The sequence below is a fragment of the Triturus cristatus genome, chromosome 2_1, assembly GCF_964204655.1.
Source record: "Triturus cristatus chromosome 2_1, aTriCri1.1, whole genome shotgun sequence".
Classification (NCBI taxonomy): domain Eukaryota; kingdom Metazoa; phylum Chordata; class Amphibia; order Caudata; family Salamandridae; genus Triturus; species Triturus cristatus.
In genome coordinates this window covers 1,182,071,789-1,182,090,752 of record NC_140581.1, presented here as the reverse complement: position 1 = coordinate 1,182,090,752, position 18,964 = coordinate 1,182,071,789, and the positions used below count along the sequence as shown (strand labels likewise).

The window sequence follows — 18,964 nt, the reverse complement described above, 5'->3', positions numbered from 1 at the left end:
AGGCGACAACATAGAACCCCTGGGTTCAATCGGCTTCAGCATCGGCGTCGAGCAACGCCGTTCTGACTCTTGTCGGGGAGAAGGATGGGGCTGGCACCGCCGGTGGTCACCGAAGGCAGCGACTTTGAGTCCAACGCCAGAGAAGGTCACAATGGCACGACCGGTAGTGACCCTGATTGGATCCCCTAGGCCCCACTGGCGCTGCGCTTGAACCGACTGGCGAATCCGATGGGACCCCTTACCACCCCACGGGACCCGAGGGCTCATCAGAGGAATCGGCCCGCTCAAACACGTTGCACATGACCTTGTAAAATTCTTTAATTTGAGCAGGGGTTGCTCCGGCTCCCAGAAAGGGAGGGATGCGCTTTGTCAACTCTGGCTCCGGCTTCGCAGAACCGTGCCTAGAGCATCAGTGCTCCTTACCTCTTTCGTTGACAGACGACAGCTGAGACTTAGATGAAGTCTGCTTGGACTTCCTCTTCTTCTTGTGCCTCTTCCATGAGTGTCCTGAAGACCTTGAGTGGGATGAAGAGGACTTTGGGCTCCGGGAGCGGTCACGTGAACTCCTCTTCTTCAATCAGGACCAGGACCTTCGCAGAGTTCTCTGGACAGGGTCGACTGCTGGGCCGCAAGAAGATTCATAGCTTGCTCCAGCAAGGCCTTCGAAGCCATAGTCCGACATTCCGAGCACGACTTCGAATTGTGGTCGCGCTGGAGACACCAGAGACAGACGAGGTGGGGGGTCGGTAAACGACATCATGCAGCGGCAGGTTCCGCACGGCTTTGAACCTTGAGCCGAATGGAGCCACCCGACGGCACACGCAATTGGTATTGCTCAGTAAGGTTTCCAGATCCACCCTGATGCCTGGGAAATTCAAAGTTAACAAATCTGCAGCTAGAAGTCTCTATCAGATAATGGCTCCACAGAACCGTGCCTGGTACCTCAATGTTCCTCACTTGTTTTGCCAACCTTCGAGAGATGAGGTGAAGTCGAAGTCCGTCTAGACTTCTTCTTCTTGTGCCTCTTCACCGATTTTCCAGAGGAACTTGAGTGCGACTAAGAGGACTTGAGGCTTCTGGAGCATCCCACGACCGTCTCCTTGATCGGGACCAAGACCTCTAAGGAGCCGTGCTTGATGGCAGTGACTGCCGGGCCACAAGCAGCTTCAGGGACCACTCCCTCAAAGCTTTCTGCATCATGGCCTGATATTCCGAGCACAACTTTGAGTCGTAGTTGCACTCTAGACAACATAAGTACACATGGTGCAGGTCAGCACACGGCTTAAACCCTACCTTTCTAGATGATGACATTCTTGACACACACGAAACATTATTCAACAAAATGCTGCCTTCAACTCAACACAGACAAGACTGAAGTACTCATCATGGGCCCTCAACCCAATGCATGGAGCAACTCCTGGTGACCTCCCACCCTCGGAAACCCGCCCCAGCCCGCCAACCAAGCCCGCAACCTCGGAATCATCCTGAACCCCAACCTCAGCATGAACCATCAGATCAACTCAGTCACCTCCACCTGCTTCCGCACCCTCCGCCTCCTACGCAAGACCTTCAAATGGATCCCCCTCGAACATAGAAAGACCATCACACACGCCCTCATCACCAGCAGACTGGACTACGGCAACACACTCTACACCGGAATCGACAAAAAACTCACCCGCAAATTTCAAAACATCCAGAAGGCCGCCGCCAGACTGATCCTCGACCTACCCCGACACTGCCACATTTCGCAACACCTATGTATACTGCACTGGCTCCCCATAGATAAAAGAATCACTTTCAAGATCCTCACCCACACACACAAAGCCCTCCACAACACCGGACCAGCCTACCTGAACCAGCGACTAAACCTCCACGTACCCCCACAGGGCCCTATGCTTAGCCCAGCTCTCTCTCGCAGAAGTACCCCGCATCAGGAAAACAAGAACAGGAGGACGCTCCTTCCCCTATCTTGCAGCCACTGCCTGGAACACCCTACCCATCCATATTCAGACAAACCACCTCCCTCCCAAGCTTCATGAAGGAACTGAAGACTTGGCTTTTTTAATCCACCTCACCGGCACATGCTACACCCCCCCCCCCCCGCCCCACCAGCGCCTTGAGACCCTAACGGGTGAGTAGCTGCGCTTTTTAAACTTCGATTGACTGATTGAATGCTGAAAAAAGTCTGTCAAAAAGAGACAGAGGGGTAGCTCTTATCCAGATCAGCACTAACTGGCACGGAAAGAAAAGAAATGATGTCTGCACTCCTGGGTGGCGCCTATATAGGTGTCACTTCTGATGCCAACGAAGCAGACGATGCTGTAAGGAAGTGAATAGAGCCACCCGACGACGCACGGGGGTACTGCTCACGCAAAAGGTTCCGGATCCAATCTGATGCCTGGGAAATTGAAAGGAATCTGCAACTAGAAATCTCTATCAAATCAACCTTTTTCTTTTTTGTTCAAGCTGTTTTAGGCCCTAGACTCACACTAAACCTTCCTTTGCTTACACTCTCCTCTCCTCACTGTGCACTGCTCTGTCCACATGCAACAAAAACCTTTGCCTCGCTTACTCTAAGCAGTAACAAATCTTCTTATGAACATTAATGAAGGAATGAGCCTCTTTCTACTTTTTATGACTAGCTCCTTTGAACCAAATTGCTTTTTATGCATTTTAATGGATTCTCCAGTGTCTGCTACATTGTGGCAGAATTTCATTTGTATTTGAATAGGAATTCACTACAGCTTTTAATTTTATGTTTCAGATTACAGTGTAGATTGAGTGGGCAAGATTTTCTATCTTCAAGCACTGAATTGGACAGCAAAGCATTTCCTGTGTGTGTCAATACCCCTGAAGGGTGTGACAATGCTACATCTAGTGACAAGACTTCAGTACTTTTCAATTTACATTACAATGGGAGATTTCGGGCCGTTTTGTTTTTAACGGTTGACATCGGTTGAAACCAAAAACGGGCAATCCTATTTATGTGCAACGCCTGTTCCACTTATCTGAACTCTGTAAAACTAAGCTATTGTCCAGGTCACAGACTTTGCCTTAACAGAGTAACAGTTATGGTCATTTTGAAAAAAAAATGCCTATGCAGAGCTCAAAGCACCGAATGCCCAAAGTAAATAAATGGGACTGAGGACTCTTCATACCATGTTGTTGCTGTATGTACTTAGATACTTTCTGAATGCATCTTACCTTGAAATTCTTCTGGTATGTTTTGTACTGGAATGCCCGTTTTTGTAGGTCATCCACAACAACTTCTAGATCTTGCAGAAGTTGTTTCACTTTAGCTTCATCTGCAGTGATCTCTAGAATCTGAGGGTCCTTGATCACAGAGGAACAAAGATGATTGTATATTAAACATGAACTTGTTGTACTGTTGTGTGACAGTAAACACCCAAACCCAGTATGACCTAAACCATATACTGTAAAACAGCTACGATAGTACAAAAACAAATGTACCATTTAAAGTGACCATGATGAGCGATGCAAATGCTATTTCCCCTCACGCAAGAACACATCCTCCTTTATTTTCACTACAAAAAAATGCATCGGATATAATCAATAAGAAATGTTACGGTGCCCATTACATGCTTCAATGTATACAAATCAAAATTGCACTTCTTACAAAAGCATTGTAGCTACTAAAATTGCATGTGATTTAAAAAATTCTTAAACAAACAGATATTAACTTACATCATCATCATCATCATCATAGTCTTTATTCGAATTAAAAGAATAATTCATACAAGACACAAACATTAACACAATTATAAAAATATCACAATCACTGGTTTACATAAAATCTTTCCAATAAATAGATAAAAATTGTAGATAAGAGAAGTATTAAACATTGAAACAGACAAAATGATGAGCCAAACACATCAGTAGTAAAAACAGTAATTAAAACGGGGATGACAAACAAATGATGGGGGAATTTGAGGGCCTACCTACATGCCTTCTCAGTGCAACGAAGGGTTTTTAGTCTAAGCGAAAATTCTTAAACAAACAGATATTAACTTACAAAATGTTTAGGGGATAAAGGACGTGAACAGCTTTGATAAGGTAAGGTAAAGAAACATGACCCAATGTACTAAAAACTGGTCTCAATTTACAACCAGTATTTTTGCAACCAGTGAAGAATTTTATAGAATACTTTATGTACTAATAGATGGGTTTTTAGAATTTTAAATTGGAGTGGGCCGTAATTCAACCTACCTCATGACTATTATTGATGTAGGGGTAATTGGTGGCCATCAGAAGGATGGTGGCCTGCTAGGGTCAGTAACCACTATGTGTGTGATCATCTTTTGAGAAGCAAACATTTTTTCTAAATGCAGCTCATTATCCTTAAAGGATATGGTACTCTGTTTAAAAATAAAAGTTAAATTTTTTTTTAAGTTGGTTGGAAAGTTGGCAGTGGTTGCGGGGACCATTGCCCACTCCCCAAGAAACATGCCCTTCCAAATGGCGCTTCGGTATGGAGTCGCAAAGCCATGTTAAGTGTTGGTAAACATTTTCAGATGACTTTCTAAATTGTAGAAAACGTTTTTGAAGTCGCAGACATTTGGGACTGTTTATCATCATAAAATCATTAAGACCCAGATTTACGTAGAGCTTGTGTTGCCCTAGGGTCACGTAAGGCAATGCAAGGCATCTCTAGCCCTGAAGTCAGGTTTACTAAGCCACGCAAAACCACCTTGAATGGCTTTGAATGGCTTAGTAAATTTAGAGTAACTCAATTCAGTGCAAGTCGCTGCCATGCGTTACTCTGCTTTGGGAAGGCGTTCCACGGGTGGAACATGGGTGATCCCACACATCTACCCATGGACTTTGGTGCATTCCCAGATTTACTGAGAATAGTTAGCTTAGGAATGCATCAAAATCCTACACCATCCCAACAGAGGAGAAACGAGGAGAAAACTGGTTATTTCTTTTCGTTATTTCCTCTTTCTATGTGTGCTGCATTGTGCACCCCCTTCACATCTGAGATACCTTCCTGAGCAAAACCAATCCTGCCTGTAATGCAGGCACCCTTGCACAAGGCTGCAAGGGTGCCTGTGTTGGCACTAGGCGGCATACAGTGCGTTAGTGCAGGAGAGAGCAGGAATGTGTCATACCTTGGTAAATATGGTGCATTCCACTCCCTCTCAGTCACACAGCACAGCGAGTTGCCTTGCTGTGTTGTGTGACTTTTCAATAAATCTGGGCCTATGTACATCTGGTCCCTAGTCTTGGTTCACATTGTGATGGTTGTGATGAATCACTGCTCCAGAACTAAATAAATCTATCTTTCCTACAGTGCCAAAGATACTTGTATCACTCCTGTACATAAATCATAGATATTAGAGAACAGGGCTCATTGATGCCTCTAGCAATTCTCCTAGAAAAAGCTCTTTATTCAGACACAGTCTATTCATTCTGACATTCAATCATCAATCTGAAGGTAAAATTGTTAGCATAACAACCTGTGAGCACCTTCTCCAGTAGGTACGGTCTTCTCTGCTCAGACATAAATTGTGCACAAAATGTGTGTGTGCTCATGCAAAAAATGCACATCAATTTCTAATGTCTAAAAACGCATGTAAGATCCAAAATCTTCTTGTATTCTGAGACTGGTTTGGGGTGTTTGGGTGAAAAGGTTCGCAACCACACAGTTACCATGCACAGCTGCCAAGACACAGTGAATGAAGGTGTATCCCAAACTCGTCTAACTCCCATGATGCTCGTGTGCAACAAGACCAAGAAGAGGAGTATTTTCAATGCCTTCTTGCTGGAGTGAAGTGTTTGGTGGAGAAGATTTCAAGCACAACAGATCCTCAATATAGTGTCATAAAATTGAAAGGGTGCAATCCTTGTCCATTCCGGGGCAGGACATGCTCATTTGCACATGGAAGAAGGATCTTCTCTAGCTCCTGCATAAGATCTTAGGATGTCAGTGTATGCAGGTAGCCTGCATGGAGGTGGTTGTGGGAGCTGTAGAGCAAACTTATTTCAGGACTTAGATGGCTATTCTAAGGCTACTGTGGGACTTCCACCTCAAAGACAGGGAATGATTCAAGCATGTGAATCTTTGAAAGATCCAATGCTGGAGAAAAAAGAGCAACAACTAGACCAAAAGTGTCTGGACAATATGAACCTAAATGGATTAGAGCCCCAACTTTCTCCCAATCCCAGGTTACTTTGATTCACCCTCAAAGAGCAAATCAGTAAGAAAACCAAGATGGCTCATTACCAACTCTTTCCACTAAAGAAAGTGAAATTGTTCTGCCTGAAAAGCAACTTCTGAACTGCTGTTCAAGCTCTCATACTTTTGCATCTTGATGATTACAATGCCCTGCACCATTACCTGTCAGACTCCACAGTAAAATCCCTTAGGGGCATCCTACATGGTGCAGCACTGCCTCACCGAGGGCTAGAAGAAGACAAAGTTGTCACAAATAGTACAACTTTGACTGACAAGCTCACTATCTCTGAAGGTGGTCAGCATTGCTGCAGCCAGAACACCATCTAACTGGAGACAAGGAAATGCAAAAAAACAATAAAAACAATGCAACAGGCTGTGTTTATCTACGCAACCAGCATTGGAAAAACTTCCCTGTCTCCACCCAGGCCCTGCTCCAGTTCAGGAGCATAGCTTTTGTTGGTATAGCAGGTTCATTGGCACTTGGGTCCAGAGGCTTGGGGGACAGTGGGGGCCCTGGTTGTTGCTTTATTTCAAAGTTCAAACAGGATCTGGTGGGGACGGGGCAGCGAGGGAGCATTTACTTCCTTGCAATAGAGCCCATGAGACACTGGCTACGCCTTTGCTCCAGATTAGAAAAGAGCTAAAGACACACTGCCTAAAAAGAACACATCACAAAGCAGTAAGTCGTCCTCCTTTCTTATACCCAAGATACCCCTCCAGTGTCTCATTGATTGTAACTTTCACCGTGTACAGGGCTCCTCTGCCTTTCAGCTAAGTTTGTGCTATACAAATACTGCTTATATCCATGCATATGTACAGAACGAAGAGAAAGCATTCCTCCTAGTTGAATGAATTATCCCTCTTAGCTGAAGCCGAAGTGTCAGGTGGTGTGCAGCAGCGGTTCAACGCCAGAGCGCTCGAGACTCTAAAGACCGAACGACTGAGCTTCCAGACCAGGGCTGTGCAGAGGCAGCTCAGGGACTCGGCTGCTCATCACTGACATTACACGCACCCGCACTGCTCACCAGGCTCCAAGCAACAGACTAATACCGCGGTTCAATACTGCACAGATTTGCAGGGAGGACGTGCAACTGGGGGAAACTGCCATGTGAGTGCCCCCCCCCCCCCCGGCTGGTGAGCGGCTGGACAGCAGCTGCCCAGGAGGGGACACTAGCCGCACAAGAGGAGTCTTTTCACGACCCAGATGCCCAGCCACAAGCACTGACAACATCTGCCTCCCTGTGGAAGCCAAATTCAGATTTTCCTGACAGCCTGGATTGGCCGGTGCAAATTGGTGTGGTGCAGCAGCGGGGAGCTCAAAGTGCAGTGAAGTGAAGGAAGGAAGGAAGGAAAGGTGGTAGTGTCGCGTGTCCCCCCCCCCTGGTGTGGACGTTGCCCCCCCTGCATCCCGGTGCCGTTAGCCAACCCCTTCCTCGCACGCCCCACATTTCTAGTGGGCAAATATGAGAAAAGCCCCCCAGTCACTAGACACTGTGCACTCATTCAATTAACATGGCTGAGATCCCATCAGGAGTCCAAGGTCACTCCTAAAGAGCGCTCCAGCCTCAAGTCTGCTCAGGTCCCAGTCGCAGGTTGGGCTTGATCTACCTATGCAGCGCCCTGCTGGGGTTGAGAGTATTGAAAGGACTGAGATACCAGTACCAAGTCTTTAACACAGTGAGCCCAGCTATCAGTCCACAGATAAGACCACAGACCAATATTGTGAGTTTAGTGCCAAGTCGGTAGCACCAAGAGCCCAGCATTAAATCAAACACTCCTGAACGCCAGTGATACCATCCAAGAACTTTGAGCTTTAACACAGGTCTGAAAAAAAAATCTAATTGTAATCTCATTGTATTAAAAAAAGAGGCAATTGCTCCACCACTATGGGCCCTAAAAAGAAGTCTTACAGCAGCTCAGATCCTACAGCCAAGCAAGCACTCAATGGGATATTCACACTGCCCTCTGCCACCTCACGGATTATGCGAAGGTCCGCCCAGGAGCCTTCCTCACAGAAAATCATACATTAGGAACCCCCCAAGGGCTTAATTACGCACCACTTCCAGTTTGCTCCTATCGCGGGGGCTTTGTGGACTCAAGCAGAGATCTCCAACAGGAAGAGCCCGAGTGAGGAAAGGATCTGCACAAAAGCCCCCACCGTTAATGTGAACCACAGATTAAGTTCATGCCCTGGCACTCGGGGCGTACATGAATGGAATACAGCAGATAAAGCATAGGTAACAAGAGTGCAAGTCCATCATTACATTTCTCCTGGTTCAGGGGAGATAAAGCTGTCTCCCCCAGCAACTGCCCTCGGAGCAAGATCGCTGGCGAACGAGTTAACCACCAAAAACATTGATATGGCAAACTAACGGCCTCCTTTCTACAAAGCCTTGAGACTAAAATAGAAAGGACAATGGAACGTAACCCAAAGCTATTTTGGATGCAGGAGGAGTCCCCAAGAATCACTCCCAGAAACATAAGACAGGAACAGCATTGAGGATCCATCCTCTTCAACGTTTAACGCTGCTCATAATTCTATATAGAACAAAAGGGATGCCGGTGCTGCACTGAATTTTAGGGGAGATTTTGTCAAATGAATAGATTAAATCAAATCCATTTTAACCATTTATTGGCTGTTTTTAATCAAAAAATATTTATGCAAATTTTTCTTATTTTTTGCACGGTAGTATTTGTCTATAATAACAACCCGTTTACAATCTATATCACAAATTGGGTCCGATACATCGATGATGTCTTCTTAACGTGGACTGGGGATGAAAGCCAACTCCAAGAGTTTGTCAATTGGCTAAATAACAGAACACCAGACATAAAATTCAGCCTGAATTTTTCCAAATGCAAGATTTCCTTTCTAGACGTGGAGATCTATCCCAACAACGGCTGTCTGGTTTCGACACTGTACAAGAAAAAAACGGATAGGAACAAGGCTTTGCACTATTCGAGTAACCATCCAAGAAGTCTAAGAGATAATCTGCCATACGGCCAATTTTTACGAATTCGCCGAAATTGCACCTTTAAAGATGAATACCTACATCATGCTGACAATTTGAAAAATAACCTACTCTCCAGAGGGTATCCAAAAAAACTATTAAAGAAAGCCATCAAACGAGCATGGTGGACCCCACGAGATGTACTGTTGGAAAGAAAGGATAAATCAAAAACCAACAGGATTGTATGTGTATCGACCTATAGTCCCACCGCAAATTGGCTCAAGAAGACCATATCTCAAAATTGGCATCTCATTAAAAATCTTGACGCCTCGCTTAAAGAGATCCCGCTATTTGCGTTTAAAAAAGATAAAAGTATTGCCAACCAGCTAGTCCGAGCTGCATTACCCAAAACAAAAAGTCCGGACATAAGAAGCCTTTTGAATTTACCCCCGATACAGGGGCATCACAAATGTGGGACATGTGTCTGTTGTGACTCCACAATCGAAGGAAACCATTTCACTCATAGGGATGTGCATTGGAAACATGATTGTTTTTCAAATTGTAAAACAAAGTTTGTTGTATATGGGATACTTTGTCCTTGCGACAAACTCTACATTGGGTAAACAAATCAAGAAGTAAGGACAAGAATACAGCAACACAAATCGAGGATACGCAAGAAGGTGCTTAACGCTCCATTGGTGAATCATTGGTATCTCAATAACCATACAGAAAGAGATGTGAGATGGACTGTGATCTCAAAAGTCACACAGGATGACCGAGGAGGCGACCTTGATGCTAAACTGGTGAAGAGAGAGGCGATGCTTATCATCAAGTTTAACACATCAGTTGTAGGATTAAATGAGCTGTCCGAGATTTTTAACTTGTAAATATTCCTGCACACATCCTGATTGGGGTAGTCCAAAACGCTCCATTTCACATATGAGGTTTTTTTGATGACGTACACACTTTCGTTTCATATGGCATACGGGCCCTATTGGGTAACGATTACGACTAACCTCTGGCTAGATACTGCAAATGTTCGACGAGTCCACCTAAAGAGTAATGCTCATTCGAATCTGGAACATCACTAAGCTGAGCGTATCGTCCACCAATTTAGCTTCCCTTGACGGAAACCTTCAATTTTCTTTGGAATACGGGCCCCATTGGGAAAAGAATGTAATTTCTCTGGCTAGACGCTGTTAAAATAATGCAAACATGAGAATAGGCCATTTCAAAAGGAACACTCATTTGAATTTGTAACATTACAAAGCTGAGCTAACCATCCACCACTGTAGTGCAATAAAGTTTTGTTGACGAAAAAACCAATATATTTTTGTCTAAAGCTAAACCACAGCTGAATTTGGCGCCGTTCACATCACTTGCACCGTTTTCATAATTTGTCCCGATTTTTAGAAGTTTTACAAATTCGGGGTCTTGCACCGTCACGGGACATTTACGAGACAAAACTACATGTCCCAGAAACCCCTCCAGAACCGCCCCGCTCGAGTCAGCCTCGTTGTGAGTTTAAAATGGCCGTAACCACCGATTTCAAACACCTGTCATGGTGCACGGTTCACGTCGGCTCCAAGGGCGCGCAACTCATGCGAATTATCAGGTATTTTGCCATTTAGAAACTATGTAGAGAATACGATTGCGCTTGTGATAATAGCCAAAAAAGATACGCACTTCAATGGTCTAAAGTCGACTTTTAATTGGCATGCAGATTTCGGCCGGTGATTGTTCCTCGACCCTTAACTCCGGACTCAAGCGTTTCCACACTGCCCTGATTGAAATAAGAGGCCAAAGACGTGTCTAGTTGACTACACATACATCTGACAGTGAGTACAATACAGTGTTCAGTGACCGGACACAGGGATAGAAGCGCTTTTGCTTTTCTCTACTCTCTTTTTTCAAAATCTTTTTCTGAAATACTGTTTTTTCACTCTAATGTTTTCAGATCCTGTTTTTGAAGTCCTTCTACCATCCAATTAGAGCCCTTTTTTGCGTCAAATTTTAGGTAAGGCTCACCATTGAAACACAGCGGCCTTGAAATAGTTGTGATTGAGGGGTCATTTGGTCCAACTTAGTGTTCTTCTTTTTCTCCCAGATAGCATTTGGTCCAACTTAGTGTTCTTCTTTTTTCTCCCAGATAGCATTGGTCCTGATGAGAATCCCCGGTGAAGGGATTCGAAACGCGTTGACCTACGTTGACTTGTCTTCGCCTTCAGTTAAAAAAACTGCCAAACAAATCTAAAAATATATGCTGTTGAAAGATTGCAAATGCTTCTCACTTATGGACTTATTGTGTATATAGAAGTGTCAAACTAATGTTGTTCCATTGTCTGAATGTCTGAGGTATGCTAGTGGTGTGATGATATGTATGTGTCTATGTAATGTTATGTAAATATTTGAAATGTTTCTTAATGTTTGTCCTTATTTTCACTGATATTGTTGAAATGTTCTAAATACTACCGTGCAAAAAATAAGAAAAATTTGCATAAATATTTTTTGATTAAAAACAGCCAATAAATGGTTAAAATGGATTTGATTTAATCTATTCATTTGACAAAATCTCCCCTAAAATTCAGTGCAGCACCGGCATCCCTTTTGTTCTATTCAGTACTTTTGACTTGGCCCTGCTGCCCATGAGTCAAAACCCAAGCTTGTCTTGCTACTTGCTCATAATTCTATAGCAAGAGCATTTCTATGACAGTCCTCAAATATTGGACAACAAATAGATCTCTTGGAATCCATTGCGCAGCGATTGGTTAACTTAAGCAATAAGGATGGAACCATCGAACAGAACATCGTAGACACCCTGAACCTCAAGAAGTGCTCCTGTTCATGTGACACCATAATTGATAAGTGAGCGCTACTACCAGAGGTCCGTGGTGAGATAATAACAATAGCGAGGGGGAAAAAAGGCAACTCAGAATCCTCCAGCCTGAAAGTCAACAGCAATGTTATCCACGTACCCGCAAGTGCAGAAGAGGCTTTCCTTGCCTCATCTACAAACTCAGTGGCCAATACTATAAACGTACATGACCCCTTGATTCAACCTGCTCCCTCTGAACCACATTCCATGGCATCTGAATCTAGCCCCGCTCTAGGGGTATATCAGAAGTAGTACTCACCAACGGGGCGCCTACCTGCAACAGGGTATCACTAGTCCCTCTGCTCGGAAGGGCAAGAAGAAATTGAGGAAACAACACAAAAAAAGTAAAAGCCAAAAGAGTGGGGCATCAGCCACCTACATCGACCAGACCCTCACTGACCAGTCTTACAACGAGAGCCACCACGCAAGTTCCACTATACCCAATCTTCATTTCTAAAGCAGCCATGACTAATCACCCACAACCAGGAGGCACTGCCAACGGAATAAAGAGCTTCCCACCAACTGAGAATACATCAAACGACAGGCTCGTCCCGGGGCACAGGATGGACCAACAGCCATCCAGGATGAAAAAGGAAGCAAGCACCCAGTCTTTTCCAGTAAAACTCCCGGGCAAAGTAGCCCCAGCTCCATGCCTTAGAACATCACCAGACCGGCTTAACCAGCAGCCCAACACTGACCATAAGACTGCCAACAGCCCAACAGGTTACTTGCTAACAGGTCACCAAGGTCCCAGTCCCCCCCATTCTACATCGAGCAACTTGGCTGGAGCCTGTAACGCAATCCACCTCAAAAGCAGCACTCCGCACGTACGAGGTAGTGCTAACCCTGAGCTAGTTCACCAATGGGCCTTTTGACACTCTGAACAGGAGAAATATTTTGCGTTTATTCAAACACATACCATCTTTGGCCCATTTTCAGTCAGACAACCTCAAGCGGGTCAGCTTTCAAAACCTCTGAGGTAACACGCAAGGCAAATCTACCCTGGTGGAATTCCGCCAACAGCACTTTCAAATAGCAGTTCTCAAGAAAGGGTTTCATTTAGCGGAATGGGGAATAGACATCCAACCCTTAAGCCAGGAGAAATATCCTCATGCCCTCTATTCCCCTTTGAACACACTTCAGTCCATTTAAAGGGAATCTATTGAGGCTCGGAAGTCACACGGGCATCATCCCTAACATTTGCCCCATCAAGAAATAAACAGTATCAACAACAAAGCAGACCATGCCCTTCAACTAACCAACATCATGGAACGTGGCAGGCATTAATCAGATCTTTGAGGAGAAAGCCGCCTTGGATTACCTTCGGAAAGGGGACATGTTATTCCTCCAGGAGACATGGGCCACAGCAACATCAAAGCTCTCTGGGTACTACGAGTTTCATAATACTTCCACAAAACACGTTTGGCTGGCCATTAGGCAGCCTTTCCATTTTTATCAAACAAGCTTGGAAAATAGTGGCCATGGCACTATTCATTAAGTCAAACACAATTCAAGCCCGGTTAATCAATGGCATAAAGTTTAACTCACAACCTCTGCACCGGTTTCTCTTTAACTGCTACATTAACCCAATACCGCATCAGAAGAAACAGGCCTTGGACTTTTTAGTAAATACCATTGACGATCTGCTGAATAAATACAAGTTGCACCAGACAGATATAGCTGGGGACTTTAACACCAGGGATTTAGCAAAAACAATAACAGTCTTGAGCCTCTTGGGATGACTACAACCTTACACGCTCTCCTTGTTAATCATAATTTCTCCTCGCCCCAAGCCTTGAAGGAAGCCTGCTCTCCCACATGGTGCCCCAAACCCACCTTCAAGAATACGTTGATAATAGATTATATTTTTGTTAGCGTAGGGCTGGTTCCCACTTTCCATGCTTTTGAAATTGATGATAGCGACAAAGTGATCACAGACCCCTATGCATAACATTGCATCTAGTTTGATCAAACTCATTAGTCATACCTTCACTGGAGGAACTAACAGGGGAAGAGCACCACAAAGTTCTACATAGAAATAAATGGTCGATTAAATTAGGGATAAACTTTCAACCTAAGTAGGAGAAAGGAAGACAACCTGCAACCTGAATAGTCCTAAAACTGCAGCTGATCACTGGGAGGGCCTTGTGGCAGACCTCCTGAAGGCGTGGGGTAATTGCCACCTGAAAAATCAGTATGATTGCCATTCACTCAGATCGCTAGTCACTCTAAGGAAATAACTGCCAGCAAGCGGGTCCTCAGCAGGATTTTAGCCACCAGGAGAAGAGGCTTTAATTCAGGAAAATATCAAACCATCCCCTTGCTTAGGGTTACCCACAAGAAGAAAGTAGGGCAGCATAAAAAGGAGGTCAAAGAATGAGAGTGGCTAAAAAGTTTCATTTTATTAAAAGACAAAATCCATGCTCGACTATGTAGGTACATGAACCGCTTTGGCAATCCAGGGCCCACCAAAGAGATGGGGTGGCAGTAAGGGATTGGATAAGTCATGTGGACCAGCTATATTCAACCGGCCAAGCAAACGGAATAGCTCCGTCGCCTTTTTGCCCAACACTGGATCCAGCGGACCAACAGGGCATATTAATTACAAAAAGCACAGTACTTACCTTTATTAAAGGAAATGAGCAATAACGGGGTGCTAGGACCCAACAGGATACCGGCGGCCATATTTAAAACAACGCCAGAATTTTGGCAGACAATACTATTGCCACTTTACAACCATGCATTTGAAACAACAATAATACTGGCGTCCTGGAGGGGCTCAATACTCTTCCCCATTCATAAAAAGGGAGACCGTTCCAACCCTGCAAACTATAGGCTAATTGCTCTCTTAGGTCTAGAAGCAAAGACCTACGCACGCATCCTTTCAAAAGAGCTGGAGACATGGACTGCGGACAAGGGCATTCTCCTGCTGCACCAATCAGGCTTTTGATCAGACTGCTCCACAATGAACAACATCATAGCCCAGGCATATCTTTCCACACAAGCGGTCAGGAGGAAGCAACCCCCTCTTTTCTGTTGCTTCGTGGACTACAGAACCGCATTTGATAAGGTGGATCAGAGAAGGCTATGGGGTAATCTAATCGCCTGGGGGATTCCATCACAGCTCCTGAAGGCGATCTCATCATTATATCAAGGAACATGAGTCCGGGTAAAGACAAGCCCTACTACAGTTAGTGTAAGAGTACCCACTAACAAGGGTCTCAAACAGGGCTGTGTACTGGTCCCCCTCCTTTTTAGTATTTATACAGATGACTTGGGAACAGCCTTGGAAGGGGCCAGCTTAGTTCCAACAAGGCTGGGCAGGCTGCGTTTATCAATCTTGAAGTATGCGGATGATACCGTCATCATGGACCACACCAGGGTAGCCTTACAGAGTGCCCTCAAAACACTTCACCGCTACAACTCAGCGAACTATCTGTACGCGAACTAGAAAAAACTAAAAATAATTGGTTATGGCAAATATCTGCATAAAACCAATCTTAATGGCAGCTGGGGGACCTCCAAATAATGACAGGTCAAGCCTACAATTACCTTGGAGTGTGGGTATCGGAAAGGGCCAACTCAGCTGTTCACCTAAGGCATCTCAAAACCAGGGGCTCCACAGTCATTCATCTGCTAAAGCATCTCAGCAATCGTCTACAAAGCTAAACAGCATGCCCATGCACTAAGAGCAAAACTGACTCCAGCTGTCAGTTAAGGGCACATGGCCTAACCCGGTGCCCTTAACACCTTTCTAACAAACTCCGAGATCAAGGCTTATAAGACAACTCAACTTGCCCCACGACAAGGCAGAAAACCTGGAACGAACTCCTTCTCAGCATCAGACCAAGCCTCACACTGCAAGCATTCAGGAAGAGCCTCAAGACCTGGCTTTTCGCATGACCGAAGCTGCCTGATAACCCGCCCCCCTAGCGCCTTGAGACCCTCATGGGTGAGTAGTGCGCTCTACAAATCCCTGATTGATTGATTGATTGATTGATTAAAGATCAAGAGTAAGGTTAGAACTTGGTTTTTGGAGACCTGAATTCACTGGACAAGGGGACTTAAAGTATTATCTCAGGGTCCTGTGGGCCCCTGAGTTTTCGCTCAAACACCATCTGAGAGTAATCTTTGAGGAAGCAGGATCCTTGTGGCAATTACAGCTAGCAACAGCAATTAGCTCCCTGAAGATAGGACAGAAAGCCTGTTAATGCAAGACTTCTCACTCTCAGTCTGGAAAAAAACTGAACAAGCAAGTGCTTCTGTCCTCCCAACAAGACATTGGGAGTCTTCAGCACAATCCGTTGACAGAAGCACTGGTTATTCCTACAGCTCAGGGAAGGCACAGTCATATTTTTAATAAGCTTTCTCTCCCCAGGCCCACAGGAAAATTCTCAACCCCGTCTGGGCTAATATAGAGGAAGCAATCCCCTGTAGGCAATGTAAATATCGCAAAGAATCTTGGCTTCATCTATTATGTTGTTGCCTCAAACTGGCCGAGAAACAACATCGCCTGCTCCTGCCCTTGTTTCGGTTGAATGGCGTTAAGTGTTGCAGGGAGGCATCAGATCTGTGCTACATCAAAAACACTCCCCAGACCCTAGCCAGATTGGGGAAATTTACCAGCATTATTAGTCACTCACTAGTTGGAGCAACAACAACTGAAAACACCCACACTGTATAGGTTGTGTACCCCGCTAATAGCCCATAGGAGCTGTCTCAACATGTAAAACGATAAATGTATGGGTCATGCAAGGGGCGCTACAACCTTATGCAGGCCAGGTTTGGTCAATCTCCGACTGGGAACCACCACTCACCGAAGGAAATTGTAACGTAAGTGTAGGGAGACTTTACCAGCTAACCCCCTACATTGCATGGAGACCAGTCGGGTACAGCTTGGCCCCCAAACAGGATGAGGGTTATTAAACTAGCATCAGGCACTTCGTACTTAACAGACCAGCCATGTACAGCCCATGCCCAAACAGAAGGAGGATTAACAAGTTTGCATCAGGCACAGTGTATTTAAGTCTCTCCCTTGAGCAACCTCGGACACCGTTTTAAAAGCTGTCAGTGGATTTCGTGCACCCCAGGGATGTGCAGTTGTGGGAACAAAATGCAGGAGGATCAAGGAGTTTTTACCAGACAAACTGTCCTTAGATCCCAAATCCTTGAAACCTCGGATATTGCTGTCTTAAAGCTTACAGTAGTAAATCTTATCAGTCCAGTATTTTAGCCTTGTTTTCATACCACTGGAATTAATTTTCTTTGCACTCACTTTTTAAAAGTCATAATATGTTAACGATTTTAATTTTATTTTGTGCAATGGACGATACATGTAATGATTTAAATTAATTGAACATGAATAAAGTCTTACTTACAAGTAGGTCTCCTGAGATGAGTGCAAGAAAGGCAGGTTCAAATACTCATCACTTCTGTAATTTGCACAATGTACTACAAGGTGTAGCTTTTATAGGCAATGTGTTGAGTTGAGGAAGTTGATACTAGAAATCTACGTCCATTTTCCAATCCATGCCACGTCGGAGGAATGGACTAGTTCCTATGAAATGAATGATCTGACATCTGTAATTTAGATGTATTCAAGAAATGCTTTTTTTTTCAAAACACTTATGAACTGTGGGAACAGGGTGCATTTTGAATCTCTTTAGTTTCTTTATCTATGCTGTCATATTGAAAAGTAATATAGTGGGTGTTTTTCAGAACACACTAACAAGCCAATCGCCCTTAGGTGAATGGGTCGAATCTGGTGACACTGTTCATCCGTGGCGTACACATCACAACGCTTTAGGAGGAGGAGAGGTGAGTTGATCTGAGAAAATAATTGGTATTTGAACATCGGAAAGTAGTGTGCTTTTAGTGGCAAAGAGGACATTATAAGGAAGGTGCTGGCATATGAGTAGTGTTAGGATGTGGGGATTTATGAGTATCAGTGGGAATGGTGTCTTGAGAGTGTTAATAAAGAATAATCATGGAATGCAATGCAGTGGGTAGAAGAGAAGCAGAAATCTATATATGGGCTGTTTGCATAAAAGCCCATCCACCCTCACGAAAGAGAAACACTTTCAAAAACTACTATGAAACACAGCATCTCTTAAAAAGCAAATTGTCAAAAATGTCCATGCCCTAACGTACAAGGTGTATACTATGGACATGTGTATGTGAAATGTTAGGTTACCTGGGCTTTCTGTTTCACTTCTTTTACTTCTCTGTTCAATTCCGCAATGTCTTTGTCTAAGCTATGGGTGAATTTATCGAGGCTGCCATCTCTTTCCCCAAATGACTTATCAATGGCATTTCGAACTCCGGTAATTGATGGTTGAAGAGTGGCATAAAGCGCAAGGTCTTCAGGTGGTGCAGGGATGCGATACTTTTCAATGAGTTGATACATCAAGGTCACAACAGTAGATTCTGCTTCCAGATATTCGATCTGAAGAAAAAGATACAACGATATTCTATGAATGCAGCTTGTTGATCAATTAGATTAGAAAAACTTACCAAAATGCATGAACAAATTATATGACGCTCATATAAGCAATAATTCAAACACTATTAAAACCTGTATATAGGTATATGTGTGTGTGTGTATACACACACACACACACACATAATATTATATATATATATATATATATATATATATATATATATATGTATATATATATATATATATATATATATGTATATACATATACATTTGTCTACCCTTCTTAATTCTAAAGAGAGAGGTGTGAATGTTACCACCCTTTTTGTGAAAAAGGAACAATGGGCATACTCTGCTCCTGGGATATTTTCTATTTTAAATGTGCTTACTTTACTTTGTGTGTCAGGGCACAATTCACAAAAAATGTTTGTGCATCTAAGTGCAAGTTAGGTATACAAAACAGTTCTACCTGCTGGGTGAGATGGTACTGAGACCAGGATCCT

At 44.1% G+C, this 18,964-nt stretch overlaps 1 protein-coding gene across 2 annotated transcripts in view; it reads right to left on the bottom strand.

Annotated features, from left to right (window-relative positions):
- Positions 1 to 18,964, bottom strand: part of DNAH6 (dynein axonemal heavy chain 6) — a 2,458,578-nt gene that overhangs the window by 1,912,921 nt on the left and 526,693 nt on the right. For both annotated transcript variants that reach the window (XM_085636629.1, XM_085636630.1), the window contains exons 15-16: positions 18,216 to 18,467; positions 3,205 to 3,333 (exon numbers count right to left, since the gene is read on the bottom strand). In XM_085636629.1, coding sequence (XP_085492755.1) covers positions 3,205 to 3,333; positions 18,216 to 18,467 — 381 coding nt within the window. The remainder of the gene's footprint in view (positions 1 to 3,204; positions 3,334 to 18,215; positions 18,468 to 18,964) is intronic.